This window comes from Bos taurus, chromosome 14 (genome assembly GCF_002263795.3).
Source record: "Bos taurus isolate L1 Dominette 01449 registration number 42190680 breed Hereford chromosome 14, ARS-UCD2.0, whole genome shotgun sequence".
Classification (NCBI taxonomy): domain Eukaryota; kingdom Metazoa; phylum Chordata; class Mammalia; order Artiodactyla; family Bovidae; genus Bos; species Bos taurus.
The window spans coordinates 749,761-777,735 of record NC_037341.1 but is presented as its reverse complement, the minus strand read 5'-3'; the positions used below and the strand labels follow the sequence as shown (position 1 = coordinate 777,735).

The 27,975-nt window shown below is 62.5% G+C and overlaps 4 protein-coding genes and 1 long non-coding RNA gene across 16 annotated transcripts; 3 read left to right on the top strand and 2 right to left on the bottom strand.

Annotated features, from left to right (window-relative positions):
* The first annotated feature begins 13 nt into the window (after nucleotides 1-13).
* SMPD5 (sphingomyelin phosphodiesterase 5) lies at nucleotides 14-3,556 on the top strand. Of its 5 annotated transcripts, XM_059874334.1 has the most exons (8): nucleotides 14-463; nucleotides 925-1,836; nucleotides 1,931-2,129; nucleotides 2,218-2,358; nucleotides 2,469-2,558; nucleotides 2,654-2,717; nucleotides 2,794-2,929; nucleotides 3,001-3,556. In XM_059874334.1, exons 2-8 carry the CDS (start codon nucleotides 1,012-1,014, stop codon nucleotides 3,091-3,093), a joined length of 1,548 nt encoding a protein of 515 aa, XP_059730317.1. In that variant the 5' UTR covers nucleotides 14-463; nucleotides 925-1,011; the 3' UTR covers nucleotides 3,094-3,556. The 5 variants fall into 5 exon arrangements, with proteins under 5 accessions (XP_059730317.1, XP_002692632.2, XP_059730316.1 ...); XM_002692586.7 differs by lacking the exon at nucleotides 14-463 and having other exon boundaries at nucleotides 715-1,836; nucleotides 1,931-2,003; XM_059874333.1 differs by lacking the exon at nucleotides 14-463 and having other exon boundaries at nucleotides 715-1,836.
* On the bottom strand, nucleotides 3,154-14,213 carry OPLAH (5-oxoprolinase, ATP-hydrolysing). Of its 8 annotated transcripts, XM_059893139.1 has the most exons (28): nucleotides 13,979-14,213; nucleotides 12,070-12,293; nucleotides 11,807-11,998; nucleotides 11,213-11,312; nucleotides 11,011-11,134; nucleotides 10,820-10,841; nucleotides 10,646-10,690; nucleotides 10,413-10,578; nucleotides 10,189-10,327; nucleotides 10,029-10,096; nucleotides 9,635-9,900; nucleotides 9,435-9,547; nucleotides 9,177-9,347; nucleotides 8,902-9,039; nucleotides 8,683-8,821; nucleotides 8,436-8,548; nucleotides 8,051-8,202; nucleotides 7,322-7,482; nucleotides 7,140-7,241; nucleotides 6,895-7,069; nucleotides 5,243-5,427; nucleotides 4,978-5,124; nucleotides 4,756-4,890; nucleotides 4,429-4,578; nucleotides 4,162-4,319; nucleotides 3,915-4,075; nucleotides 3,643-3,740; nucleotides 3,154-3,362 (listed from the first exon to the last, which is right to left on the bottom strand). In XM_059893139.1, exons 1-28 carry the CDS (start codon nucleotides 14,211-14,213, stop codon nucleotides 3,216-3,218), a joined length of 4,026 nt encoding a protein of 1,341 aa, XP_059749122.1. In that variant the 3' UTR covers nucleotides 3,154-3,215. The 8 variants fall into 8 exon arrangements, with proteins under 8 accessions (XP_059749122.1, XP_024857210.1, XP_059749124.1 ...); XM_025001442.2 differs by having other exon boundaries at nucleotides 10,646-10,841; XM_059893141.1 differs by lacking the exon at nucleotides 13,979-14,213 and adding an exon at nucleotides 13,878-13,955 and having other exon boundaries at nucleotides 10,646-10,841.
* A 6,512-nt stretch (nucleotides 14,214-20,725) lies between these two features.
* On the top strand, nucleotides 20,726-22,602 carry EXOSC4 (exosome component 4). Its single transcript, NM_001078086.2, is given in 3 exon segments — nucleotides 20,726-20,955; nucleotides 21,892-22,098; nucleotides 22,201-22,602. Coding segments are annotated over 3 exon segments (738 nt in total). The 5' UTR covers nucleotides 20,726-20,784; the 3' UTR covers nucleotides 22,561-22,602.
* Nucleotides 21,570-23,760, bottom strand: LOC107133095 (uncharacterized). The gene is made up of 2 exons (XR_001501788.3): nucleotides 23,683-23,760; nucleotides 21,570-22,121 (listed from the first exon to the last, which is right to left on the bottom strand). It is a non-coding gene; the product is annotated as an uncharacterized lncRNA (long non-coding RNA).
* Nucleotides 23,761-23,889: 129 nt separating this feature from the next.
* On the top strand, nucleotides 23,890-27,128 carry GPAA1 (glycosylphosphatidylinositol anchor attachment 1). The gene is given in 12 exon segments (NM_001024529.1): nucleotides 23,890-23,975; nucleotides 24,199-24,378; nucleotides 24,464-24,575; nucleotides 24,743-24,890; nucleotides 24,970-25,071; nucleotides 25,159-25,355; nucleotides 25,428-25,624; nucleotides 25,723-25,876; nucleotides 26,039-26,122; nucleotides 26,276-26,466; nucleotides 26,547-26,717; nucleotides 26,818-27,128. Coding segments are annotated over 11 exon segments (1,707 nt in total). The 5' UTR covers nucleotides 23,890-23,975; nucleotides 24,199-24,271; the 3' UTR covers nucleotides 27,062-27,128.
* The last annotated feature ends 847 nt before the right edge of the window (nucleotides 27,129-27,975 follow it).

The following is a 27,975-nucleotide window of genomic DNA, read 5'->3' as shown; positions in this document are numbered from 1 at the left end:
AGACGGTAGGAAGGAGCACACCCAGCACCAGACCTTGATTTCTACAGGGGATCCGGGATTTCTGGAAAATTTGGGGGGGGGGGCGGTGCGAGGAGCAGAACCCCTTCTCTGTGTCTGCAGGCGGGAAGGGCAACCCTGGCCCAAGCTTCAGGGCAATTTAGGAGCCAACCGTAAGAGCTCTAGGAACCGCTTCGCAGCTGGAATGAGAAAGATGGGGGCCAGGGAGGGGAGGGCAAGGCAGCACCTGAGCAAGGCTAAGCAGCTCGGTCCTGGGACCCAATAGAGTGGCTCCCATCTGGCTCGCGTGCCCCGGAGGGCCAAGCCGGCCGCGCAGAGCTGAACCAACGGTCCTTCCCCCAGACTGGAAGTTTCTCGTGGTAGGCCTACAGAGCCGACGCAGAGCTGGCGGCTGGTTAGGCTGCTCGAGTCCGCCCCTCGTCTGCGGGCGTGTCTTCGTACTCAGGTGCTAGACGTCACGAACCGGGGCACAGTTCGGGGTTGGGTATACGCCGCAGTCTGGGCAGCAGGAGCGAAGGGCCACTTCACCCTGACTGGCGGGAGGAGGCAGAGAGCTGGACGCAGCGCGCGTCGCACTCCGTCCGGCCGCCGGACACGGGAAAAGTGCCGGCCTCCGCTGGGTGTGGGCTGCACCCGGGAGCTGCGCTGGTCCGCGCGGTCTGCGAGTTCTCCTTAAGGCTTTTAGGGGAGGGCGGGGCGAGGGGCTTCTGGGGCGGGACCAGGGTCCCTTCTGCTTTCCTTTTGGTTCTCTCCAACCGCCGCAGAGACTCCGCGCCAGTGAGCAGAGGGCGGTTTCCCGGGCGGCTCCGCCAGCGTCCGCACCCTCAAGCTCGCGGGGCACAGCGCCTTCCCGACCCCGCGCACAAGCTGCGCCACGTGGCCTTGACCCCTGCGACTCCCCTGCAGCTCCCGCGGACGAACGCACGGATCGACTCGCACGCTGGAAGCCAATGAGTCGTCGGAGACTCACACTGCCGAAGAGCTTCGTGCGCCATGCCATCCCCGCCCGACTGGCCCCCGACGCCCTGCGCCCTACGACCCTCGCCCTTCCCGCACCCTGTGCTGCACGCTCTCCACCGCCTGACCCGCGCGCTGCTTTTCCCGGCCTACTGGGCCCTGGACCAGCTGCTGGGCTGCTGGGCGCCGGCCGAGAGCCGGAGCGAGCAGAGCTGGCTGAGAACCGCCGCAGGCGCCGGGGGCGCGCTGCTGCTGCTGCTCGCGGCCCTGCCCCTGACTCTCCCGGCGCTACTGCTCTGGCTGCTGCTGCAGGCCTGGCGCCGCCCCTTCTGCTACCAGCCTCCTCCGCGGTGCTGGGCGCCCCCTGCGCCCTGGTGCCCCCGCACTGAGCCCGCGCGCAGCTTCGGCTTCTTCAGCGCAAACCTGTGCCTGCTCCCCGACGGGCTGGCGCGCTTCAACAACTTGCCGCACACGCAGCGGCGGGCCGCGGCTGTGGGCGCCGTGCTGCTCGCCGGCCTGCGGCGTTCGCCCTATGGGGCTACGGGCTGCGGTTCGCCAGTGCAGGCGATGCCGTGCGGGGTGCTGACAGGCGCCATGCCAGCGAGTCTGGACTTCGTGTGTCTGCAGGAGGCGTTCGATCTTCGCGCAGAGCGACGCCTGGTTAGCCTCCTGGCATCTAATCTGGGCCCGGTATTGTACGACGTGGGCACATTCGGCCTGCAGCCCGGCCTACACCTCAAGTTGCTGGGCAGTGGGCTGCTGCTGGCCTCGCGCTATCCGCTGCTGCGCGCCGCCTTCCAGTCCTTCCCCCACGCACGTGGCGAGGATGCTCTGGCCTCCAAGGGACTACTTTCCGCGCAGGTACCTGTCCCCTGTACGCGGCGCTCCCAGACCAGGGAGGGGCGGGGCTTGGAGTGGAACACGCGAAGGAGCACCAAGGTCCGTGGTGTTGCAGGCGCAGCTGGGCATCCTGGACGGGCGCCGCGTCGTGGGCTTCCTGCACTGCACACACTTGCACGCGCCCAGCGGTGAGCCCTGCCGGGTTCGTAAGCAGGAGGCCCCTCTGCGTGGCGGCGGCGGCGAGTCCCAACCCTGGCCAGCACCTCCCCTCCTTGCAAAGTTTATGCACTGCCCCAGCCGCCGCGAGTCCCTAGGTGGGCTAGCGGATCAGGATGGGGTGGGGCGGGGGGCGAAGCTGGGTGTCCAGGATGCGGACACCGGCTCCTCCGCCCCGCCCCGCAGAGGACGGGCTCCTGCGCTGCAAACAGCTGACGGTGCTTCTGGACTGGGCCGAGCAGTTCGAGGCGGAGAGCCGCCAGAGTGACGAGGCTGTGGCCTTCAGCGTGCTCCTGGGTGACCTCAACTTCGACAACTGCTCGCTAGGTAAGACGGCCCGCTCCCCCCCCACACACACACACCCTGCGCGCGCGTGCACACACACATACACACACACTCACATATACACACACACCCCGAATGTCACCTCTCCACAGACCACCAGCAGGAACAGGAGCACCGGTTTTTCAGCTGCTTCCGGGACCCCTGCCGGCTGGGCACGCGCCGGGAGCAGCCCTGGGCCCTGGGTACGCCGGGGCGGGGCAGCCGGATGGGGGCGGGCGGACCTCAGGCGGGCTCCGCGGAGACGCCCACTGATAACGCCCTTCCCCGCCCACCCCAGGGACGTTGCTGAGACCCTCGGAGCTCCGCCGCTCCGTGGCCTGCTCGCCGGAGATGCTGCGTAGGTGAGTGGCTACCTGGGGGTCAGACAAGGTCGGGAATGAGGGCTGCCCTGACCCTGGTGACACGGCCTCTCCTCAGGGCCCTGGAGCAGAAGAAAGGGCGCCGCCGCTACCTGGCAGGCCCTCCCCGTGGAGGCCCCCCAGCTGAGTCCTGGCGGGGCCGGCGCCTGGACTACATCACCTACCGCAGCGCGCCTGGAGGCCTTCTGAGCCCGGTAAGTGCCAGAGCTCAGGGTATGGGCCTGCCGTGCTGGGGCGACTCTCCAACCTGCCTCCCGCCCTCCAGGAGGTGGAGCAGGTGACATTCAGCACTGCCCTGGCCGGGCTCACAGACCACCTGGCCGTGGGACTTCGGCTCCGAGTGTCCACGTCCTCCTAAGGCCAGCTTGCAGGAGACAGGTGCCAGAACGGGTGGAAAGACGGACGGTGACACAGAACGTGAGCCTGGCCAGTCGCCAGGGGAAACGGCGACTTCAGGGATCTTTATTGTGTGGGCCCTCCTCACACAGCCTCCTGGGCCCTGCGGTACTCATACACGCTGCCCCTCTCCGGGAAGGCTAGGGGCTGCAAGGGCGAACCTGGCAGTGGGGCGGGGTCTTCCGGGTCCCCGTAGCCCCCACCGCCTGGTGTGTGCAGACAGAACACGTCCTGTGGAGCAGAGGGGCAGGATCAACCTGGGCCTGGCGCTGCCCTGCCTCCCGCTGCAGGCCCCATCCCCACGGGGCAGCGTGTCCATATCGGCCAGCTTGGACCCCGGAGCCCGGGTCCTCGGCCCCTTATTCTTTTTTTTTTTTTCGGCCCCCTATTCTTGCAGGAGCCAAATTAAACTCGGTCTCCGCTTATCTCCACAATTCCATTCACCCTCTGTGGGATGAGGGCCACTGGGGTGGGGGAGTGAGGATGGGACAGGCCAGGCCGCAGTCCTTACCCCGGGGTACACGGGCACCGAGGTCTTCCCACCCAGGTTTACTGTCCGGCCGTCCTTCCGGATGAGTAGGTTTAGGCCCCGGGCACCAGGCTCACCCCCTGCAGGAAGAGGCAAGGTGGGAGTGGCCCAGGAGGCAAGGAAGTGAAAAATGGGGGAGGGGGGTTGTTTAGTGGGGAAACAGGAGGACAGATGGGACAGGAGGTGGGTGGGGAACAGAATCCCCACGGCGATAGGGGCTGGGCGTGGCGGGGGGGGGAGGGGGAACCACTTACCCATCAGGCCATACGGCTGGAAGGCGCGGCGCTCAGTCAGCACGGACAGCAGCGCCTCCTCGCGGAAAAGCAGCTCACGGATAATGCCATCGCCGCCCCGGAAGCGGCCGCGACCCCCGGACCCCAGCCTTAGCTCGAAGCGGCGCAGGATAACCGGGTACCTGCACGGTCCTGGGCTCAGCCCAGCCGGCTCCGCCCCCGCGCTGCCCAGCCCCGCCCCCCCCGGCCCCCCCCCCCCAGCCGTCACCTGCTCTCCAGGATCTCGGGGTCGGTGATGCGCGTGTTGGTCATGTGGCTGTGCACGCCGCTGCGCCCGTGCCAACCCGGTCCCGCGCCCGCACCGCCCGCCACCGTCTCGTAGTAGCCCATGTGGGCGTTGCCCAAGGTCACGTTGTTCATGCAGCCCTGGCAGGGGCAAGGGGTCGCTGCGCTGGCTGCGAGTGCAGCCCCTCCCTGCCGCCCGCAGCCCTTCCCCGCCTCTGGCCGCACAAAGCGTCCCCTGGGCCCACCGCACCTGGGAAGCGGCGCAGGCCCCGAAGGCCCCCAGGATGACGTCCACCACGCGCTGCGACGTGAGCACGTTGCCGCCCACCACGGCCGCGTCGGGGGAAGGGTCTAGGATGGAGCCTTTAGGAATCACCACGCGCACCGGAGCCAGGCAGCCCTGAGGGCAGAGGGCGGCTGTCAACAAGGAGGGGGGGTGCGGGGGTGTGTGTGGAGGGAGGTACACCACCTGCTCCCTAAGATCTAGCCGACCTTGAGCTGACCTCTCCCGGTCACTGAGGGTGACCCGGGCTTGGGATGGAGCCGCTGTCCCTGCACACAGCACAGCCCCGCGCACCTGGTTGAGTGGAATGTCGCGGCCAACCAGACAGCGAAGACAGTAGATGAGCGCAGACAGCGTGATGGCCCGCGGCGCGTTGAGGTTGCCGAACACCTCTGGCCCTGAGCCGCTGAAATCAAACACCGCGCTACCCTGCCCACCAGAGTGGGGGAGAGGTCAGCAGCCCGGCAGGTGTGCCCGTGATGCCCGAGGAGGTACCCACCCCCTCCCAAGACTGACCTGACTCATGTTGATCTGCACTCGGAGTCGGATAGGGGAACCGTCGTCCATGTGGTCCTCTGCAGACACCTCCAGGGGCAGGCCCCGGGCCTGCCGGGCAGTTCCAAAGGCCCGGAGCATGTCCCTCACAGCGAGCTCCGCGTTTGCCTGGCGGGGAGTTCAGCATCAGCCATGTCCCTTCCAGGTGGGCCAGGTGCCCCTTCCTCCTCTGCCCACCCACCTGGGGGCGAGCACAGAGCTACCCGCTCTGCTGCCCCCGGCTCACCTGAATGTGGCCCATGTAGGCCTGCACCACGTCCAGGCCGTACTGCCCGATGAGCTCGCCCACCAGCTGGATGCCCTTCTGGTTGGCCGCCACCTGGGCGCGCAGATCCGACAGGTTGTCGTGCAGGTTCCGTGTCCCGCTGCAGCCTGGAATCTTGCCTGGCGCCCGCAGGGCTTCAGTCACCGCTAAATGGATGGGACCGCCACTGAGCCACCTGGGAGTCCCAGGGCCGCCTGGTGCCCTGCTCCTCTGCCGGGGCACTGCAGGCTCCACGTGTTGGCCCAGCACTGGCTCCCTACTACTCTGCTGACTCTTCCCCCATCCGCTGAACCTTCTCATCACACCCCAGTCCCCCAGGGCACCCTAGAATAGACAGGTAGCTTTGCTGTGACCACACATGGGCTGGAGGTAAGGGCAGGGGCAGGGGGCAGGTTCCCCGAGCAAACTCTCCCCACCACCTCCATTCCTCCTGCCCTACCTCCCACTGGCCCACTCTCCAGCCTTTTCTAGGCCTCCCGCCAAGAGGAAAAACCACTTCCCTTATTTAACCCCCCCCTCCCCACCAGGGCCTACCACTCGCAGCCACAGCCAATCACTTTGAAAGAGCATCAGCATGGCTGTCTGTTCCCCCATCCCTGGCCCCAGCAGACCAGGACAAAGCCTCCACCCATGGCAAGCAGTACAGGTTCGACCCCAAGGACCACTCCGTGCCTTGGGAAAGCGCCTCTCCTGAGTCTGGGTTAGGATCCTCTCTGAGGCTCCCTGGCCACCGGGTCCTCTGCCTGTCCATGTCCCTCAGGGGTCCCTGCCCTCTGCCCCCACCCCGCACTGATCCAGGCAGCAGCCAGGCCTCGGCCCCTTTATCTGTGTCCTCACACCCACAGCAGCACATGGTCTGGTCACCCATCACCTGTTCTCACTCTGAGATGCCCCCGGGGGTCTCACCCCTGGCAGCCTCACACTGGCCGTCCTGCCCCCAGGTCCCACCAAAGCTGCTGCCCCACCTCCTCAGCAACCACAGAGCCAGAACCTCCGTCCTACAGCTGTCCAAACTTCATTCCCTCCCCCATGCCCAAATCCCACCAGACACCAACCCTGACCTCCAGACCACCTTCACCCTTGTCCCCAGCTTGAGGCTCAGCATCCCCCAGGGCAGGAAGAGCCCTCACCCCACCCCACCCCCGCCTGGCCTGCAGGCCATCCTCCGACCCTCTATGTACTGCATGTCAGCAAGTGCACCAGCAGACCAGCTCGGGCCCAGCTGAAGCCCTTCACAGCTGCCCCGCCACCTATTGCCCTGACCCAGGCCCATGGAAGCTCTCCAGGAGCCTGTAGCCCCTGGCACCCCTGTTTGTCTGCAGCCCCCAGACCCAAGGCAAACCAGTGTATGAATTATAAACAGAAGCAGCTGCCCACCTTGAATTAGGCTTCTCCCTCTCCTGCACCCTTGGGTGTCCTGGCCAACAACCCACCCCCAAACCACTGAGGCCTCCCTGGGCCCAGGCACAACTTAGCTCAGCGCCTCTGATTATCTCTGAGAGATACTGTGCAACCACTCTGCGGGGTCACTGCCTGGCTACCCCAGCCTGGAGGCTGGCCTGGGGGGAGGGCAGGTAGGAAGCAGCCAGATGTACCAGCCCAGTGCCACTCACCCTCTTCCTGGAAGACTCCCCCATGCACAAGTTTGAAGGAAAGGAAGACCGCGCCCTCCTGCTGCAGGCTGGTGGAGTGGGGGGGCATGGAGCCTGGTGTGATGCCCCCAATGTCTGCATGGTGCCCACGGCTGGCCACATAGAACACAGGCCGTGTCTGACCCGGCCAAAACACCTAGGGGTGGGAGCAACGGTCAGCAGCGCCGGTGGCCCTCCTCCACAGGTCCCTGGGCAGTGCCCCTCACCGGTGTGATGACAGTCAGGTCTGGCAAGTGGCTGCCCCCCGCGCTGGGGTGGTTGCTCAGCAGCACATCGCCGGGGTGGAGATCAGCCCCCAACTGCTGAATCTGAAGCCAAGAGACAGGTGCAGAGTGGGGAGGGGGAAGGGCTGAGGGGTAGGGGCGTCAGGGGAAGGGGCCTCCCGCACCTGGAACTGCACCGTCTCCTGCATGGCACCCAGGTGCACAGGGATGTGAGGGGCGTTGGAGACCAGCCCCCCGTCGGGCCCAAAGAGGGCGCAGGAGAAGTCCAGACGCTCCTTGATGTTGGTGGAGATGGCCGTGCGCTGCAGGATGCGGCCCATCTGCTCTGGGGGCACATAGTGACCAGATGCCCGCTGGCCCCATGTTGCCCACAGCCCGGCCTGGGTACAGAGGGGCGGGGCCCACCGCCTTCAAGGCCTCTGAGTCCCAGACCCAGGACCCGAAGCGGGTGATGGTGACGGTGTACCTAGACACGTGAGGACGTGGCCAGACGTCTTGCTCGTGCCAAGGGCAGCCCTTCCCTTCTCAGCCCTGCCCGGTGCCCCCATCAACCCCACGCCCTGCCTCCTGCAGTAAGAACCCAATGTTAGTGGCCCCAGCAAGCACCTAGCCTGACCCTGAGCCTGGGTTCCCTGTGCAGAGCCCAGATCACACGGTGCTGGGAGGGCAAAAGCACCCCCCTGCCCCAGACCTGCAGGTGCAGCAGGTCCATCCCAGGGCTGGGGCCACACTGCCTGCCCCACTGCTCAGAGGCTCTGCTTCTGCCCTTCCCCCGATCGCACTTTCTCCCTGCATACCCCTGCCAGGCACCCCAGCACACACTGCCCAGCGTGCAGACCCCCACCCTGCACCGCAGGGAGCAGGTGAGGGAGCAGGACTGTGCAGCCACTCACCAGCAATGCTCATGAAGCGGTGGGAGAAGATGGAAAGGTGGATGGGGTCAAGCTGCGTGCCCACCACGCTGGCTGTCTCAGCCCCCACAGAGATGCGGATGTCCCCAGTCTCAGTCACCTCTGCCTGGCAGCCTGGCTCCACCAGGATGGTACTGGGGGCAGGGGAGCAGAGGGGCTGGAGAAGCCAGGCCAGACCCCCACCCAACCAGGGTCCCCACATACCCAGGCCAAGGAACATCCCAACCGTGAAGGGACCCCAGAGTCCTCCAGACTCCTGCAGCTGGGGCCAGAGGACCGACCCACCCCACCCCCCACCCACCAGGGCCCCACAGTTCACCCTGGGCCTCACCCCACACACCCCCACCCCAGCCAGGCCTCAGCCCACCTGTTGCTGTCAATGATGAGGCAGGGCCCCTGAAGCTTGTGCCCACAGCCCAGCTCTCCCAACAGGTACACAGGGGTCTCCTGGTAGCCCCCCTCAAAGTAGCACTGGGTCATCTGAGGAGGGTGTGGGGTGAGCAGGGTTCCAGGCCCAGAGCTCTCCCTGACTCCCCCTCCACTCCTGTCCTCACGTCCCAGTGGCTGTGGGTGGGTGGGTGGGCGGGTGGGTGGGCACACGTGGGATCACTAACCTTATCTACCCGGGGAGGCCCACTATGGGCTTTTGGGACGTCCTCGAGGCGAAGGCTGCTGCTGCCGGTGCCCCTGACCCGCACGTCATCCACCACCACCGGCCGCTCGGGAATAATGAAGCCGAACTCCCTCATGTACCTGCGTCCCGAGGGGACTGTCAGGGGCGGCAGCCAGGCCAACCCATGCGCCCGGGCTCCTGGGAGGCGGAGGTCACATACCTCTCCACAAAGGCTGCCCCAAAGTCACCAGCTCGGGGTGAGCGGGCACTGGCCGGGTGCTGGTGGGCAGACACCATCAGGGCGCAGTCCGTGCCCTGGTAGCGCAGGTGCAGGAAGCTCTCGGTGCTGATCTGGGACCTGCAATGGTGGCAGGTGGGGGTGCTAGCACAGGGGGCCAGGTGGGGGCGCCTCCTGCAGCTCTCAGAGCCTGGCCCTCCCCGACTGCCACTGACGGGACCCCAAGTGAGGTGGCCTGGTAGCCCCCAGAGCCCCACCTGGGGAAGCCCTGGGCCCGCAGGGCCTCCACACACTGCTCCTCCAGGCGGCCCAGCCTCTGGTCCAGCTGCGCAAAGGTCTCGGGAGCATATGGCAGGGAGCAGGGCTCCTGCGCCTCATGCACCACATCAGCCAGGGCCAGCCCCAGCGCCGACAGCAGCCCACTGTGCCTACAGGACAAGGACGGCAGAGCGGTGGGTACAGTGTCTCCCAAAGTGGGACCCCTCCCCGGACCCATGCACTGCACCCAGACACACCTGTGAATGTGCACAGTGTCCATGCCCAGGGCCCGGGCAATGGCACAAGCATGCTGCCCACCAGCTCCCCCAAAGCAGGCCAGCACGTGGGCCGAGGGGTCATGACCTCGTGCCTGGGGAACCAGAAGGGGATCAGTGGCCCCTACATCCACCTGGCCCCCCCCAACTCCCCCTACAGGCAAGGGCAAAGGTGGGCGTACCTGCGTGAGTGCACGGATGGGCCGACACATGGCCTCGTTGGCCACACGCACAAACCCCATGGCCACCTCCTCCAGGCTCAGCGGGGAGGCCGGGCAAGGCCCATTGGTCAGGAAGCTGTTGACCTCCGTGGCCACAGCCTCCAGGGCCTTTCGGGACGCCTCCGGGGACAGTGGCTGGTCCTCTCCCGGCCCAAAAATGCAGGGGAAGGAGGCAGGCAGCAGGCGACCCAGGACCAGATTAGCATCCGTCACTGTCACAGGGCCCCCTGGGAGGTGTGGACAGTGTGGGGGCTGGGGGCTGTAGGTGGGTGCCAGGCGTGGCCAGTGGGGGTGGGGCTGGGGGAGGGGCTGGGCTGTGCCGGAAGGGTCTCAGGGAGAGTATGCCGGCGCTTACCTTTTCGGTAGCAGGCGGGGCCAGGGTGGGCTCCCGCAGACTCTGGCCCCACCACGAAGAGGCCCGACCTTTGGAGAGGGGACTGGCGTTGGAGGCGGGTTGGGAGGCGGGTTAGGAGGCGGGGCTGGGGGTCCCCGCTCAGGTGCAGGATGGTACTGACCTGAAAAAGAGGCGGGAGCCCCCACCGGCTGCCACAGTGTTGATATCCAGCTGGGGGGCCTGGAGGGTGACACCAGCCGTGCTGGCCTCGAAAACATGCTCAAACTCGCCAGCATAGCGGCTCACGTCGGTAGACGTGCCTGGTGGGGGTAGGGAGCAAGGACACCCAGATGCTGCCCAGCCCAGCAACTGAGGCCCCCGGACCCCACCCTCGGGCCCTCATACCTCCCATGTCAAAGCCGATGACTGGCTGGCCGCCCTCCACCCGGTAGGTGGTGGCTGAGTAACCAACCACGCCCCCCGCAGGGCCGGAGAGCACAGCGCGGGAGCCGCTGAAGGAGTCCATGGGCGCCAGCCCACCGTCGGAGCGCATGAACAGCACCTGCACGTCCTGTGGGCAGGCGGGCGGTGAGGGGCGGGTTGGGGCGGGCCAGGGGCGGGCAGGGAGGGGGTCTCACCTTGAGCTGACCCTGGAAGCCACGTCGGAAGCCCTGCACGTAGCGCTGGATGGTGGGCGTGAGATAGGCGTCAGCACAGGCCGTGTGCCCCCGGGGCACAATGCGCACCATGGGCATGGCCTCCGAGGACAGCGACACATGCGTGAAGCCCAGTTCCCGGGCCAGGGCGCCCACCTGCTGCTCGTGCTGGGCCCACCTAGGAGGACCGAGCGCCACTGAGACCCAACCCCACCCGCCGGCCCGCACGCCGCATGCCCGCCCCTGCTCCACCCGCGCCCCGCACGCCGTCCCGGCCCCCACCCCCAGCATGCCGGCCCAGACCCCGGCCCCCGCCCCGCGTCCCCGCCCCACCACAGCCCACTCACGTGTACGAGTGCATGAGCACCACGGCCAAGCTACGGATGCCCCGGGACAGGAGACCTTCCAGCTTCCCTCGCAGGCCCCCCAGGTCCACAGGCTGCTGCACTTCCAGTAGGTCCCCTGTGCAGCCTGCGGGGAAGCCGCGGGGTCGGGGTCAAAGGCTGTCAGTGCCTGCTGCCCCGCCCCCAGCACTTGGCGGCGCTGTACCTTTCACGGGTGTCCCAGCACCCGGCTCCCCTCGATAGAGCACCACCCGTTCGTCCACTTCCAGCACCTCCTCGTACAGCGTCTCGGGCATGGGCACGGCCTGAGGGCGGGCAGAGGCTCAGAGGGGGCCCAGGCCTGAGGGTCCTTGCTGGGGTCCTGCGTGGATGGGGCGATGCAGGCAAAGGGGATGTGTCCCAGTGGGCAGCCCCAGGAGACACAGTCAGACGGGATGGTCCCAGGAGACAGTCAGACTGGGTGGCCCCAGGAAGGCCCACCCGGTGTGGCTTTCTGCCCCCAGGCATCTGAGTGCCGTCAGCTGTCTGCCCTCACAGAGCTGCTCCATCCCAGAACCCCCCAGAGGGGCGAGGGTCAGCGTCCAGGACAGGGCAGAGTGGAGGACAGGCCCAGGACAACACGTGGCCACTCAGGGCTGGGGGGGACTCAGTGTCCCACCATGAGTGTCCAGAACCTGTTATCAGCTGTGGCCTTGGGCTAGCACTGACCCTTCCAAGGACTGCCCTCCCTGAGAGGCCTAGGCACCCCAGGGAAAATGTGCTCTGCGGAGTCAGCCACCGCTGAGGTGGATGAGCTCACCAGGTCAAAGAGGTCCGCGCGGGCCTGGGTGCCCACGTGCAGCAGGTCTCGGAACCCGCGCGTCACCAGCAGTGCCACCCGCTCTCCCTGCCGTTCCAACAGCGCATTGGTCGCCACCGTGGTGCCCATGCGGATGCTGGCGATGCGACTGGTGTCCAGGGGCCGGTCCCGCGGCAGCAGCACGCCCCCCTCCTGGAACCACGTGGTCAGACTTCAGGCCTCTGGCCCAGAGACCCCTCCACCCGCCACCCTGCCCTGCCCACCTGCTCCAGGATGCGGCGGATGCCTTCAGTGGGGGCGTCTACATAGTTGGCAGGGTCTTCTGAAAGCAGCTTTAGGACCCTCACGTGCCCCCCTGGGCACTGGGCAAAGACATCTGTGAAGGTGCCTCCACGGTCGATGGCAAAATGGAAGCGCCCCTCCGGGCCACCCATGGTGATGGGGCTGGAGTCCAGCAGCGACTCCTCAGCCGGCAGTCCTGGGAGAACTGGCCAGAAGCAGTGGGTCATCCATAGGCGGGCAGCCCTGAGCCGAGCTGGGATGGGGAGAGGACGGGATTCCGGGCCCAGAAGGGGCCCTGGGTGGAGTCAGAGCTGGGCAAGTCCGGTCTGGGCCTAATGCCCCCTGTGCCTACTCCCCAGTTCCAGTGCCCAGGGCTGCGGCGGAAACCCAGGGCCTCCTGGAGCAGGACTTTCCGAGGAGGAGGTGCAGCAGGAGCCCTGGGGCTGGGGTTTCTGGACCCTTTAAGCAGGAAGAGGCACTTGCGTTGGGGGCAGGTGAGAGAAGGCTCACTGCCCGAAGGCTCGACCTTGGAGCAAGAGGGGACGGGGACCGGGCGGAGCCTGCGCAGACGGCCGGCCGGGGCCGGGGCCGGGAGGCGAGGAGGAGCGCGCGGCGGGGGCGATCGGGGGCAAGGGGTGAGGAGAAGAGCGGGGAGGGTCCCCACCTGGCCTGTCGGCTCCGGGTCGCTCGCCGTCAGTTCGGCAGCCTGCCCGCGCCCGCCCCCAGCCCGGAAGCGGGACCCGCCCCCCGCACGACCGGTCCCGGCGCTCCGGGCTCTCCGGTTGCGTCAGGATCGGGCGGCCCGGAGCCGTCCCCTCCCTCGGCCGCGAGCCATCCCGAGTACGGCGGGGCGGGGCCGAGCTGGGCCGGAGGGCGGTGGGCGTCTCCTTGCCGATCCCCGCGGAGGCAGCCCTGTGCCGGCGCGGCCCCACCCCGCGGCCCGGCCCGCGGGCACCTGGGCTCGGCGACCGCCCGGCCCTCCGCCGGCTCGGAGCTCGCTGGGTGTGGACGCCCCGGGAAGCCTCTTCCAGGCGCCCCGGGAGAGGGGAGCAAGCTGCCCAGACGACCTCGGAGTGCGCCCCAGCGCGCCGCGGTTGCAGGGACGGGGGAGTCGGGGAGCGACGCGGGAGGCTGGAATTGAGGGTCCTGGCAGCCAGGAGTTCGAATCCTGGAGAAAGCCTTCGCTCTCCACAGGCGCTGTGGGCAGGGGGCCCTCCACACCACCCTCCCTGGCCGACCCTGCGGCACTCCTGCTGATGTAGCCAGACAGCAGGTCAGTCCCGTGACCACCAGGGGGACGGCTGCCCCTCCCTGGCGTGCTCCTCTGTGGACTGAAAGCTGCCTGGCTGCCTGCCCAGGTCTGAGGTGGGCTCAAGCTGTGAAGGGCTCTAGAAAAGGAACGGTGGGGGATAGGCGGTTTCCCAAGAGCAGCAGCAGGTGAAGGGGGCCCCCTTACCTCAGAGATCAGGCAGACGGGGGGCCAGACGGCTAGGGACATCATCCACACCCTGGCCCCTGGCCCGCCCCCCGCTTTGCACTCCCTTGCTGGCCTTTGAAGCTGGTCCCAGGAGGAGAGGGGGAAGTGGGCTGCTTTAAGGGCGCAGGCTCCGGGCTGCACGCTGGCTGCGGCAGGGCTCCCCACTGACCGGCCTCTAGCCACCTCAGTGTCCCCCATATGTTGGGGGGTTGAAGGGCAGCCACATGGCTCCCTCCCTTTGGTCCACCTCTGCTGCACCCCTGAAAGAGCCCCCGTTCCAGACCCCCCTTCCTCCACAGCCCCTGTCAGCACCTGACAGGACACGGCCCAGGGACACAAAGGGCCCCCACTTTGCTACACGGCTGAACTGGTGGAGCCTGTGGCCCCCGCAGAGTCCCCGGCCCGGCGTGCACCTCTCTCCACATCCTTGAACTTGATGGTTCTGCGCCGGGGGAGCCGGGGACTGGCAGCCACCTCAGCCAGGAGCCCGGGGCCACAGAAGCTCAGGCTGCTGCCCCGGTTCCTGAGCACCAGCTTCAGCTCCTGATTCTCCTGGATGAGCTGCACCAGCCGCCGCAGCTCCTCGTTTTCCTGTGCCAGCCGCTGGATCTCCTGCCGCAGGCCCTCGTAGCTGCTGAGGAGGGACATGCCCGGCAGCGGTGGGCAGCAGCTGCTGGCGGCAGGCAGGCTGGCCAGGGGGCAGCGGACCCTGCCATTGTGAGGTCAGTGGCTCCCTACCCCCCACCGCAGCCACATTCCGGGGCTTCAGAGCCAGCACCCAGCAGTTCCGAGCACCCTGAGCGGGGCACCTCCCGACCTCTGGCCTCTGGCTCATGAGTAGAGGAGCCCAGATCTGCCCCAGACTTGGGAGTCCCTCCCGGAAGCCCCTCCTGGTGGACAGAAGGTTCTGGGTCCCAGCCTAGCATGGTGGTGTTGCAGGAAAGGAGCTGAATGATTCAGCGTCCCTCCTCCCCACTGGCCACCCGCTGCTCATGCCAGGTTGTGGGGCTGGGTCCCTGGGCACAGTCCCAGAGGTGGTGGTGGCCAGCATATCATCTGAAGGGGGCAGGCGGGTGGACGTTTGAGCTGCCCTGAGGGAGGGGGTGTGTCTGGCCCAGCAGCAGCAGGAACTGGACTGGCCTCAGAGACTCTGGGGGGTCAGAGCTTGGGGGCGCGGGGTAAGCTCGCAAGCACCTTAGGGTAAGCGCAGGAGGTCCTCCCGTGCGGATGGCAGGGAGAGTCATTGTCCCATGAAGGACAGGCACCCCAGGAGACACCACATTCAGGGCCACAACCTCAGGGAACAGGGTGGGGCAGGCAGCAGGGAGGCCCCAGCAGACAAGGACAGCAGTTCCTGAGGGCAGGGGAGCCCCCTCAAAGGCAACAACTGGGTTTGTACTTGAGAACATATGAAGGCCTTCCTTCCTTCTCCCCATGTGTTTTCTAGTGGGATGGTTCTGTGTAGTTGCCATTATTTTGAGTCATTTCTTCCATTATCATTTATTTCATGTCGTTTTTTGCATTTTGCGGGCCTGCTCACTGCAGTTTCCACTTGTTAGCCAGTAGTGCAGAGGAACCTAGGAAAGATGAGAAGACAAGGCCTCCCCCTCAACACCCACCCATGGGTCAGACCCCAACAGGGTGAGAGGCCAGGCAGAAGGACTAGCAGCTCCACAGTACGGCGGAGCAGGCTGACTCTCCTAGACGCCAAGCGTGGAGTCGAGGAGGACAGTGGAGGTCTCAGTGAGAAGTTACCTAAGAGTTCAAACACGTTACCAGAAACGTGAAGGCTTAAAACAGCAGACATTTATTCTCTTCCAGCTCTAAAGGCCAGAAGTCCAAACTAAGTCTTATGGGCTAAAATAACAGATAGTTCCTTCCGGAGGGTCCGGGGGAGAGTTTGTTCTTTGCTGTGTCTAGTGGCCAGCACTCCCTGGCTTGAGGCTGCCTCACTCCACAACTCTGCCTCCAAGGTCACCTCTCCTGCTCTTCTGCATCCAAATACCCCTTTGCTGCCACCTTGAAAGGACCGTCTTTCCATGGGGGCCCCCTGGATACTCCAACACACATGCTCCTTCTCAAAACCCTTAGCTTAATCATATCTGCAGAGTTCCTTCTGCCACAGAAGGTGACATTCATGGTCTCTGGGAATCAGAACCTAGCTATCTCTGCGGGTATTCTCCAGCCTATTATGCCGGCTGGATGTGGGGCAGACTTGAAAGTGTTCCCCAGGTGCACCCTGATTCATCAGCAAAGGACAGCTCACCACTGACTTGGGAGCTGAAGCACAACCTTTGCCCAGCCGGTAGCTGAACGCTCCACTGACTCAGACGCGACTTCTCAGCAGCTGGGCTTAACTGTAAGAGGGGGTGGGGGGAGGCGGGGGGCTGAGTAGTACGTCGGAAGCTTCACACCGTGGAGGAACATACTCCACAGAACCGCACCGACAAGCCCCAGAACTAATGAACTAACTGCAACAGCAACAAGGCCAAGGAAGAGCCCGCTGGTCACAGCCCAGAGTTCCTGCAACAGATCAGTAACTCTGCCAACTGGCCGCTGACCCCTCTTGGGATGGACCACCGCTGAGATGCATCCATGCTGCCCGGGGGGCCTGGGGCAAGGGCCAGATTCACTGTGAAGTCAGGAGGCTCAGGATCCCTCCAGGTCAGGGCCTCAGCAGAGTGTTCACAGGGTTGCACACTCTGTAAAATTTCCAAAAGCATGTCATCACAGTGAGGTTAATTTTCTATTCCCACTGCACCCAGCATTGTGTCATTTCTTCCCCTGCTGTTGGGGACAGGTGGGGGCATGGTGGGCTCTGCTCAGGCAGGCTGAGGTGGGAGTAGCTGCTCCCTGGTGTCGTTCAGGTATTGCTGTCATTCTGGTACAGAAGTGACTCTCAGGAACACAGCCGCCTCTCTGTGCTGGGCGTCACCAATATCAGGCTGATGGAGTTGGCTAATTTCTTCAATTCAAAAAACATCTAAAATGTGATAAACAGCCCCTAAAGACCCTGAAATCTTAGGGCTCATATGTAAAAGAAATCTGATAGAGGTTTTCTCAAATTTAACAATTCTGAGAATGTACACAATATTAGATAAAGCTACCATCTGGTAGCTCAGATGGCAAAGAATCTACCTGCAACGCAGGAGACCAGGATTCGATCCTTGGGTTGGGAAGATCTCTTGGAGAAGGGAAAGGCTACCCACTCCAGTATTCTGGCCTGGAGAATTCCTTGGGGTCACAAAGAATCTAACACAACTGAATGACTTTCACTTTCACTTTCTAGTATTCTTGCCTGGAGAATTCCATGGGCAGAGGAGCCTTGCAGGCTACAGCCCATGGGGTTGCAGAGTCGGACACGACTAAGCAACTAACAAACACAGCTAAAGGGAGATGATTGGACAGCATCATCGACTCAATGGACATGCATCTGAGCAAACTCCAGGAGATGGTGAAGGACAGGGAAGACTGGCCTGCTGCAGTCCGTGGGGTTGCAGAGTTGGACATGACTTAGTAACTGAACAAGCTGAAGGGGCTGTTACCTGAAAACAACTTTATACCCAAGCTAGTTAAGTTATAAAAATAATCTTTGATTAAACATGTTAGAGGGGAGACTAAACTATCCTCTCTTTATATAGAAGGGGACATCATGAAAGTGTCACCATCTTAAGAGGCCATCAGATTTTGTATCCACAAAGCACAGGGGAAACATGTTAGAGAAATATATCGGGAAGTTAAGTGAGGACATTATGTTTGTTTTTTGTGTTTTGTGATGTTTGTGATATCGGTCAACTTTAAAAATTTGTGTTGAGACCTCCTTGGTGGTACAGCCAGTGGTTAAGAATCCACCTTCCAATGCAAGAGATGCAGGTTGAATCCCTGGTCAGGGAACTAAGGTTCCACATGCTGCAGGGCAACTAAGCCCTCATGCTGCAAAGACCCAGTGCAGCCAAAAAAATATTAGTGTTCTGTGTTGGGACTTCTTTCCTCGCTCTGTTCCCTTAATTTTGGATATACGATCTTGTCCTCCTTCTTAAAAAGGGCCCTGAGATGGCTCTCCTTCAGAAGACAGTTGCAAAATTGCTGTGTCTGGGAACCTAGGTTTCAGGAGGGCTCCTGCCATTCCCCAGTGAGAGGGGCTCAAACCTCAACTCTTTGTACAAATAAATGTGCTTTATGCCGAACCCCTGCTTTCCTCTTAGGAGTCCAGGTACGTACCAGGCAGAGGGTGCCTATGACTGTGACCAGCCCCTATGAACACCCTGGGCCCTGAGTCTCCAGTGAGCTTCTCTGGTGGCCAGCATGTCACGCACCATGTTGCAATTTGTTGCTGGGTGAATGGAGAGTGTCCCCTGAGATTTCTCAGGGAGAGGACTTTGGAAGGAGGCACCTGGTTTCCTCTGACTTTGCCCCAGCAGGCTTTTCCCTTTGATTTTCATTAACATCCTTTCCCTTGAATCCTGGTCATGAGTACAATTCTGTGTGCTGAATTCTGTGAGTTCTAGTAAATAACTGAATCCAGGGCCACGGCTGCTCTTGGGGATCTTCAACACAGCTCCCAAATCTGTATAAGCTTTATACCCCTCAAACCTGAATCCACCCAGGTGTGTACGCTGTGACTAGAACACAAAGGCCAGAGAACCAAGGGGTTCTCATTCCTGAAGTGCCCAGACCTTAAACCAGAGATACTACTGGGGGTGGGGGGTGGGGGCGGGGGAGGACACTTGCACGAGGGGCACAGCAAGGCATGCACTATGAAAAGAACAGCCAGCCCCCCCAGTCACTTTGGGCTCCTTAGGCCCAGAACCAACATTATTCTGATTATCCTGAGCTGCTAGGGCCGACCATGCAACAGGCAGGGCACCCAGGGGCTTCCACCTGCGTCAATGGACTACAGCAATCTTGACCTAGTGAGAACAGAAACACGAAGTGTCCACAGTGCTGAGAAAAAGGCCTGTGTGACTCCACCGGTAACCTGCTCAGTCCAGCTGAAGAGCCGAGGGTGAGGGCACTGAGCCAAACAGAGGATGACAGCCATCACGGCCATGGCCCAGGCGCAGTGACAAGGCCTCGTGCAGCAGTATTCCAGACCACCTCAGAGGGGTCACTGTGCCTGGGACTTAGGCCCAAGCCCACCACAGCATGTCTGTTCCACCTGCTCTTCCCACAGCTTGACATTGAACTGCTCCTGTGGACGGGGAGGGGGCACCATGTCACCTCCCCTTGAGCCTGGCAGACCTTTGTGACTGCCTTGACCCAGAGTCTGGCAAAAGTGACCCTACTGACTTCTGGAGGCTAGGTCTTAGAACGCCACGAATACCCACTTTGTCTTGGGAGGCCACCTTGGTGCCGTGCTTTGCGGAAGCCCAAGCTGGATGGAGAGGCCACATAAAGGTGTGCTGTCTCTCAGAGCCCCAGTTGAGCCCTGGCCAACAGCCAGCACCTGCCACCAAAGACGTGAGGGAGGAAGGCTTCACGACAATGCTGGTCACCATCAACAATGACCACAGACAGGAAAGCCCCAAGTGCACACGGCCCTCAGTCCCTGTCAATGTCGCCTCCCTGTGGTCAGTGTCACAGCCCTGCTGATTTATCCTTCCACGCTCAAACCTGAAGCATGGGATCTGGCTTCTAAGCACTGCAGAGGAGCTGAATAATGCCCTAAGTTTAGTCCTAAGTTGTGTCTGACTCTTACAACCCCATGAGCTATAGCCCACCAGTCTCCTCTGTCCGTAAGATTCTCCAAGCAAGAAGACTGGAGTGGGTTGCCATTTCCTTTTCCAGGGGACCTTCCCAAGCCAGGGATCAAACCCAGGTCTCCTCCACTGCAGGTAGATTCTTTACCAGCTGAGCCATAAGAGAAGCCCGAATAATGCAGATGAGGAGGGGAATGAGCTCCCTGATGGTGACCTTGACCACCAAGCAAAAGGTATCTGGAAACAAGAGGCAGCTGTGGAGGAAAACATTTCATCTCTCCTCCTGTGAGCCCCTCCGCTGTTCCAGGGCACTTGCATCAGGCCAGGAAATTCAAGAGGAATGGCAGTAACCCTCTGAAGGGGGAAGGATTATGTAACTTTTAACATTTATTCCAGGTGGGAAAGGAGGGAGAATGTAACTCCCACACAGCCTTCACTCAGAAAGTCACTGCACTGGGGTTCCATCCCCCAGACCCCCGGGACACACATCCACTGCCCACAATGGGGTGGTTGCTGGGTACATTCTACTTATTACTTGATACTCGTATCAAGCCAAAAATTAAGAGTTCCACAGGATTACTTGGACAGATCTGATAAAATATTTTTGAGTTAAATGCAGAAGTGTATGAAACAATGCCATTTTAAAAAATAAGAGTTCCAAAGGCCATTATATGGCTGTACATGTACAACTGTATATACATGTGTCTGTGTGTGACTTGGATGTAATTATGAGTGTGGAGAAAAACATGGAACCATTTTTTAAGCTATAGTAGATAGGGGGATGCTTGCAGAGAAAGAAGGCAACATGGAAAACTGAAACTAAAAAATCTGACCATGTGTACGTACAACATAAATATGTCTGCTTTTTAAACGGACAAATGTAAAACCTAAACGGTTAAAAAATTAAAAACAAACAAACAAACAAGCGAACAGAGCGTATATCTCAGCTTGGGAGAACGCCTGCATTTATGATTGCGGAAGAACTTAAGACCAGCAGTGGCGGCTATCCTCGCAAACCTCGAGGGAGATGCCAAGCGTCAAGCAGAAGTAAAGGCGAGCCAGCGGCGCGGGGAGCGCGAGGCTCAGTGGAGAGGCAGAGGGAGAGGCGGCGGCGCGGCGGAAGCCCCGCACCCCGGGTCCCGGCAAGGGCCCGGGCCGGCGGCGACCAAGGCGGCGTGGGGCGGGCAGGCCCGGATGGTAGAAGGATCCGCCCCCACGACAACCCGGGAAGAAACGACACGGCGACTCCACGTCCAGCATGCCTCCAGCCCTGCAGGCGCGAGCCCGTACCGCAAAAGGCCTCAGGGGTCCCTCCACGCGCCCCAGAGCCACAGTTCCGCAAGGACCGGAAATGAGATATGGTGCCCTCGGGCACTCTGGGAGAATCGCAGGGCTCCAGAACCGGAAGTTGGAGTCGGTGCCCCGGAAACCGTAGTCCCCGGGAATCGGAAGTGGGGAGTCAGTTCTACCGGGAATTGTAGTTCTGCCGAGCGCTCAAGCGGGGTTAGCGCCCGGGCAGCATGGCTGGGCTGGAGCTCCTATCGGACCAGGGCTACCGAGTGGACGGGCGGCGCGCTGGGGAGCTGCGCAAGATCCAGGCGCGGATGGGTGTATTCGCGCAGGCCGACGGTTCGGCCTACATCGAACAGGGCAACACCAAGGCACTGGCGGTGGTCTACGGGCCTCACGAGGCGAGTGGGCGCGCGCGAGCCGGGCTTCCTCCGAGGGCAACTGCGTCTGTGAAGGGCTACCAGGCTGAGTAGAGGCCTCGGGGGTGAGGCTGGCGCCCGCCGCCTTGTGGGGCCGCGGCCAAAGTCCTAACAGTGTCCTGCACGATGGTCCCTGCCTTTCCCCAGCGCTCGCCACTCCCCTTTGTTACTCCTAAAACCGCCAGGGCCGCTCCCACTCGCTCCCTCACCTCTCAGCTCCACTCCGACGTCACCTCCGGGTGATACCTCACCCCATCCCACCCGACCACCTTACCCACCCTTTACAAGTCAAGTTTCCTCCTTTACATCCACACACTTATCTGGTTTCCCGCACCCGCCTCCTCAGACATAAATTTAACTTATTTCTCACTGTTTGTCTCCTCACTGGAACATAAACTCCGTGAAGACAGAGAGTGTTAATAAAACCGCTTGGGTTTATCACCACTCCAGCGATGGAGACTTAAGGCCAGAGAGGTAGAAGCATGGCAGTCTTGCAGAGCAGAAAGGCTGGTGATGGGGAAGGAGGGGAGGGTAATTCCAAATGAGACTGAGGGATTTCTAGGGAAGCAGGAATTCAGGACCTTTGTAAACAGGGAAAAGATTCAAGATTTTTAATCTCACGCGTGATGGAACCCTTTATAAGGTAAGCAGTATATGTATTGCGTGGAGGAGGTAGAATCAGACGATATATGTAAACAGATTCTCATACAAAGGAAGCATGGGTCGGGAGAGGACGAGTCAAGAGTGGAAACAGGGAGGCCTGTCAGGAGAGAGATCCAGGGGCGATGGTAGCTTAGCGCCTGGCCCAATGGCCCTCCCTCGGGCTGTGTTTTGCAGGTAAAGTGGTTGCTTGTTGGGATGTTGGAGGTAGAGGGAGGAAGGGCCTGGCTCATGTGTTCTCCCCCACCCTACCCCCAGATCCGAGGCTCCCGGGCACGAGCCCTGCCTGACCGGGCCCTGGTAAACTGTCAGTACAGTTCTGCAACCTTCAGCACAGGGGAACGCAAACGGCGGCCACACGGGGACCGCAAGTCCTGCGAGATGGGTCTGCAGCTGCGTCAGACCTTCGAGGCAGCCATCCTTACACAGCTGCACCCACGCTCCCAGATTGACATCTATGTGCAGGTGAGCAGGCAGCAGCCCTCAGCCTGTGGAGAGGAGAGAGAAAAGAGGAGGGGTTGGGGTTCAGCGGCTTGAAGGACTGATGCCACTGGGGGGTTCCTGCAGGTGCTGCAGGCAGACGGCGGGACCTATGCAGCTTGTGTGAATGCAGCCACGCTGGCAGTGTTGGACGCAGGGATACCCATGCGGGACTTTGTGTGTGCCTGCTCAGCTGGCTTTGTGGATGGAACAGCCTTGGCAGACCTCAGCCACGTGGAGGAAGCAGCTGGGGGCCCCCAGCTGGCCCTGGCCTTGCTACCAGCCTCAGGCCAGATTGCACTGCTTGAGATGGATGCCAGGCTGCATGAGGACCACCTGGAGCAGGTGCTAGAGGCGGCTGCCCGGGCTTCCCGGGATGTACACACCGTACTGGACCGTGTGGTCCGGCAGCATGTACAAGAGGCCTCTGTCTTGCTGGGGGACTGAGCACATGGCCACCCAGGCCCAGAATAAAACCCAAGCACCTTCCACTGTACTTTTATCTCTTCCCCACCGCACTTCCTTGCCCTTGGATCCTGGCCTGGTGCTGGCTCCAGCAGTGACTAAGGGTCCGCCCCCCAGACATGCACTACACACCCCTTGCAGTCAGTCCTGCTCACCCTGCTCATCAGGGTGCTTCAGGTGAGCACCCTGGAGAAGGGGGATGTCCCTGAATGAAGTGAGCAGCCTGGGCCAAGAAGGGTTCGAGGCAGCTGGGCAGTGAGACACAGCCTGGTATAATGAGCCATGCCCCAGGACCATGGAGTCTGTCATTCTTATCCCAACACATCCAGAGTCCTGAGCACAAGTCCTGAGGGGTGGCTTTGGGTATTCACCATGGTCATGTGGGGGCCGTGTCCCACATCCTCTGGATTGTGGCTTGGACTGAAGGGTCTCTTGCCCCCTTAGGAGCCTTTTGGGCCTGTCCTGCTACTTACCTTGGGCTACAAAAGTACAACAGACACATAATGTCACCTGGAGTCTTCTCAGTTCTGACCCTAAGTCATACAGACACTCCCTGCTGCCCCACCACTGCACCTTCGTCTTTCAGGCTCCCCCTTCTTCCACCTCAGACCTGAGCCCTGACCACCAGCCCCTGCAGCCTGAACCAAGGGGCTGCTGCTTCTCTAATATCCCAGGCACCTCCTGGCCCAGACAGGGATGCTTCCCACTTTCTACTCAACACACCCTAGCTCCTTTGAAATCCTTTGGCCAGTAGTATCATGCACCTTCTTCCCTGTGGTCATCTGACCCCAATGATTTTGGTTCTGGGCACATGCTTGATTCCACTCGGCTGGTTTTGGTTACCGACATCCATTGGAATGGACCCGCCAACGCCTTGGCTTCTCTGTCCGCGGAAGCCCCCTCACATCCTACCACGGCACTCAGACCGGTCAGTGCCAGTGGGAGCACCTTCAGAAATCTGGCGTCTATGCTCTGATCGCCGCTTCCCCTTTTACTCTCAGCTGCCCTATTCATCACTCTTCTCTGATTCCAGTTGAAGCCGAGCTTTCTCGGGCGGCCGGTAGTCTTCATTGCCTCCGGTGCCGCACACTGCGGGTAGCCTACCTGGAGGCCGCCCCCTCTCGACCGGCTACGGGCTGGGGAACGCAGACCCGGCTTCGCTCCCTCCACAGCGGTTCTGCTCTGGGCATGCGCAGCGGCGCGAGAGCTGTCGGGACCGGAAGTACGGGCGGGCGCGGAGCCCGGGTCTGACAGGAGTGGCGGGCGGGGTCGGCCGCCGTAACTGGCAGTTGGAGCGCCGTCCCGGAGCCGCCCGGCTCTGCCATGGGCCTCCTGTCGGACCCGGTGCGCCGGCGCGCCCTCGCCCGTCTCGTGCTGCGCCTCAACGCGCCGCTCTGGTGAGGGCGGGGCCCCGGGGGCAGAGGCCCCTCAGACCGCTCGCGCCCGTCCCCTCCCGCCCACCGGGATCAGTCGGGACCTCAGGCTTGGGGCTCAGCTCTCCCGTCAGGCGTCCCGGGACTCGGTCCAGGTCCCGCAGATATGCCCTCTCCATTCCCAGTGCAGAGACCGAGAGGCAGGGCCTCTAACGCTCCAGTGGTTCCTCCGTCCCTTTCCCCGCAGCGTGCTGAGCTATGTGGCGGGCATCGCTTGGTTCCTGGCGCTGGCTTTCCCGCCGCTGACCCAGCGCACTTACATGTCGGAGAACGCCATGGGCTCCACCATGGTGGAGGAGCAGTTTGCGGGCGGAGACCGTGCCCGGAGCCTTGCCCGGGACTTCGCTGCCCACCGCAGGAAGTCGGGGTGAGCGGCAGAGCCATGGTTATCAGAGAAGCAATGTCAGTCAAGGCCAGTGAACTCTGCTCAGAAGCTCTCTTTGTGTCTCCAGGGCTCTGCCAGTGGCCTGGCTGGAGCGGACGATGCGGTCAGTGGGGCTGGAGGTCTACACGCAGAGTTTCTCCCGGAAACTGCCCTTTCCAGATGAGACCCACGAGCGCTATGTATTGTGGGGGAGGGGTGTGCCTGCAACCGTGAAGCACCTTGAGGGGACGGGGGGATGTCCTGGGGCCAGAGCAGTCACTGGTGGGCATTCTAGGACTAGAAGGGGAGGCTCTCAGCCGCCTCGAGTGCGGTCGTGCTGAGGCTCCCCCCCAAATACTGCGTGCAGATGGTGTCGGGCATCAACGTGTATGGCATCCTCCGGGCACCTCGCGCTGCCAGCACGGAGTCCCTGGTGCTCACCGTGCCCTGTGGCCCTGACTCTACCAACAGCCAGGCTGTCGGGTTGATGCTGGCTCTTGCTGCCCACTTCCGGGGTGAGGCTCAGGGGCTCCTGCTGGCAAGAGAGGGTTTGGCCACCGCCTCAGACCGTGCTGACCCGCTTCTGGTCTCTAGGGCAGATTTACTGGGCCAAAGACATCATCTTCCTGGTGACGGAACACGACCTCCTGGGCACTGAGGCTTGGCTTGAAGCCTACCACGACGTCAACATCACTGGTGGGTGCTCTTGCCTGGCCCTGGCCCCTCCCAGGGCCACTGTCCTCACTGGTCACTTGTTGGCAGCTCACTCACCTGCTTCCACAGGTATGCAGTCATCGCCCCTGCAGGGCCGGGCTGGGGCCATCCAGGCAGCTGTGGCCCTGGAGCTGAGCAGCGATGTGGTCACTAGCCTCGACGTGGCCGTGGAGGGGCTCAATGGACAGCTGCCCAACCTGGACCTGCTCAACCTCTTCCAGACCTTCTGCCAGAAAGGGGGGCTGTTGTGCACGCTGCAGGGCAAGGTAGGGCCACCTGCCTGGGTAGCATGGGACCTGTGTGTCGGGCCTATCTGACTTTGTCCCCAATCTTCTAAGCTGCAACCCCAGGACTGGACCTCAATAGATGGGCCGCTGCAGAGTGTACAAACGCTGCTGCTCATGGTTCTGCAGCAGGCCTCCGGCCGCCCCCACGGTGCCCATGGCCTCTTCCTGCGCTACCGCGTGGAGGCCTTGACCCTCCGTGGCATCAATAGCTTCCGCCAGTATAAGTATGATCTGGTGGCAGTGGGCAAGTAAGTGGCTTCTGATCTCCCCTTTGCATGCTTGGGGCAGGGTAGTGAGTGGGTGCCTGGGGGTCTGGCCGTCTATGACCCTGGCCCACACCCGACAGGGCTCTGGAGGGCATGTTCCGCAAGCTCAACCATCTTCTGGAGCGCCTGCACCAGTCCTTCTTCTTCTACCTGCTCCCTGCGCTCTCCCGCTTCGTCTCCATTGGCCTCTACATGCCGGCCGCCGGTTTTTTGCTCCTGGTCCTCGGTCTCAAGATATCCTCTGCCTCCACTGTCTGTTTGTGGCTCGCTTCAGGTCCCCCCACTCTAGGCTGGGGAGAGCTCTCCATCCTTGGGGCAGGGGAGTAGGAGTGAGCCCTGGGTCCCTCACTGGGCAGAGCCCATTACACCTCTCATCAGAGTCCTTAACTCATCCACGCTCTGGAACTGTGGATGCAGCTGCATGAGGCTGGAGTGGGTCCTGAGGAGGCTGGGGAGAATCCCCCCCACCCTCTAACACAGGTGATGGTTCCCCCTGCTGCTATTGGGGTGAGCTTTTAGGGTCCCAGGTGGTAATTACTGCTGCTGTTCAGTCTCAGCTACAGTGGAATGGGGAGGGTCCTTGGGACTCCCTTGGTCCTAGGATCCGTCTCCAAGTGCCCATGTGCCCTGCAGGGTGTGGGGCTGGCCTCGCTTGTGGCACCCTTGCTGGTCTCCCAGGCCATGGGCCTGGCACTCTACATCTTACCAGTGCTGGGTCAACACGTGGCCACCCAGCACTTCCCCGTGGCTGAGGCCGAGGCCGTGGTGCTGACGCTGCTGGCCATCTATGCAGCTGGCCTGGCACTGCCACACAACACCCACCGGTGAGGAGCTGGGCTGGGTGGTCGTGGGCAGGTGCACCCTGGACGTGCAGGCGGCTGCCTCTGAGCCCCTTGCCTTGCAGGGTGGTGAGCACACAGGCCCCAGACAGGGGCTGGATGGCGCTGAAGCTGGTGGCCCTCATCTACCTGGCACTACAACTGGCCTGCATCACCCTCACCAACTTCTCTCTGGGCTTCCTACTGGCCGCCAGCATGGTACCTGCTGCTGCCATCACCAAGCCCTCTGAGCCCCGGTACGTGCTGCTCAGCCCCCACTGCAGAGCCCGCACCCCTCCCCACGGGTTCTACCTCACACGTTCCTCCTCCCCGCCTGGTGCCTCTGCTCCTCCCCAGGGCGCTCTATGCTGCCCTGCTGGTGCTGACGAGCCCAGCAGCTACACTCCTGGGCAGCCTGTTCCTGTGGCGGGAGCTGCAGGAGGCACCGCTCTCCCTGACCGAGGGCTGGCAGCTCTTCCTGGCCACGCTGGCCCAGGGCGTGCTGGAGCACCACACCTACGGCGCCCTGCTCTTCCCACTGCTGGCTCTGGGCCTCTACCCCTGCTGGCTGCTCTTCTGGAACGTGCTCTTCTGGAAGTGACGGAGGCAGCTGGGAGTTCCCCACGTTCTCTTCTTCCTAGGAAATAAACAGTTCTGTTTCAGATGTCCTTTGGGCTCCTGGCCCACTGTCTGCTGTGTATGTGGGGCCACAGGCCCTGTGGTGAGAAACTGCTTGCAGGGCCTGGCACCCTGCTCGGCTGCTTCTGGTCCACTTACCGTGTGGCAGGAATGAGGGCCCCAGTGCCAGCCTTGGGAGGAGAGCCTGGGTGGACACTCAGACCTGACTGCAGCCCCAAGTGGACTCTCCCAACGTCGGGGGTCTCTGTGCATCATGGTCCAGTGCTGAGTAGGAGGAAGCATGGCGGGCAACGCTTGGGGCCCTGATGGGAGCTGAGGCGCCAGAGACCCCCACGGCGCCATCTCCAGTGCTGGAACTAAGGGGACACAGGAGGCCCCGGGTATGGGGAATGTCGGCCAGAACTTTGATGTGGGCTTGGGGTGCAGCAGGAGGAGCCCCTCTCCCGGCCTCCTGGGAGTGCCCACGAGAGATGGGACGGAGATGGAGCCGCTGAGCCCACCCAGCTCCACCCAGAGCAACAGCCCAGGACAGGGGCGACCCGAGTTCTGAGGGGCAGGGCACTGACGCGGGGCTGCACAGAGGCCTCAGGCTGGGCCAAGCCTCCTGAGAGGGACTAGGATGTCCAGTGCCTGTTGGGGAGGGGGAGGAAGGCAAAGTGGGCCATCTGGTGATGCCAGGGCCACATGAGGCCGAGAGTCAAGGTGCCCTGCCAGGGTGGCGATCCCAGTACAGTCCTGCAAGCCTCAGTGCTGAAAGGAGCGCACCAGCTCCGGACACTCTCCTGCAGCACCACATCCTGAAATGGGGTGACCTGGGACCGTCCCAAGGAGGAAGCTCCAGGCCCCAGACCCCCCACCCAGGCCTGCCTCTGTGGT

Coding starts and splice junctions, on each gene's coding strand:
- SMPD5 (XM_059874334.1), top strand. CDS start 1,012: ATGCCATCCCCGCCCGACTGGCCCCCGACGCCCTGCGCCCTACGACCC. Junction 2,559..2,653: donor GGAGCAGCCCTGGGCCCTGG/GTACGCCGGGGC, acceptor CGCCCACCCCAG/GGACGTTGCTGAGACCCTCG. Junction 2,930..3,000: donor CTGGAGGCCTTCTGAGCCCG/GTAAGTGCCAGA, acceptor CCCGCCCTCCAG/GAGGTGGAGCAGGTGACATT.
- OPLAH (XM_025001442.2), bottom strand. CDS start 14,213: ATGTCCCTCCTCAGCAGCTACGAGGGCCTGCGGCAGGAGATCCAGCGG. Junction 10,328..10,412: donor CATCGGCTTTGACATGGGAG/GTATGAGGGCCC, acceptor TACCCCCACCAG/GCACGTCTACCGACGTGAGC. Junction 4,320..4,428: donor GGGCCTGCGCCGCTTCCCAG/GTGCGGTGGGCC, acceptor TGCCCCTGCCAG/GGCTGCATGAACAACGTGAC.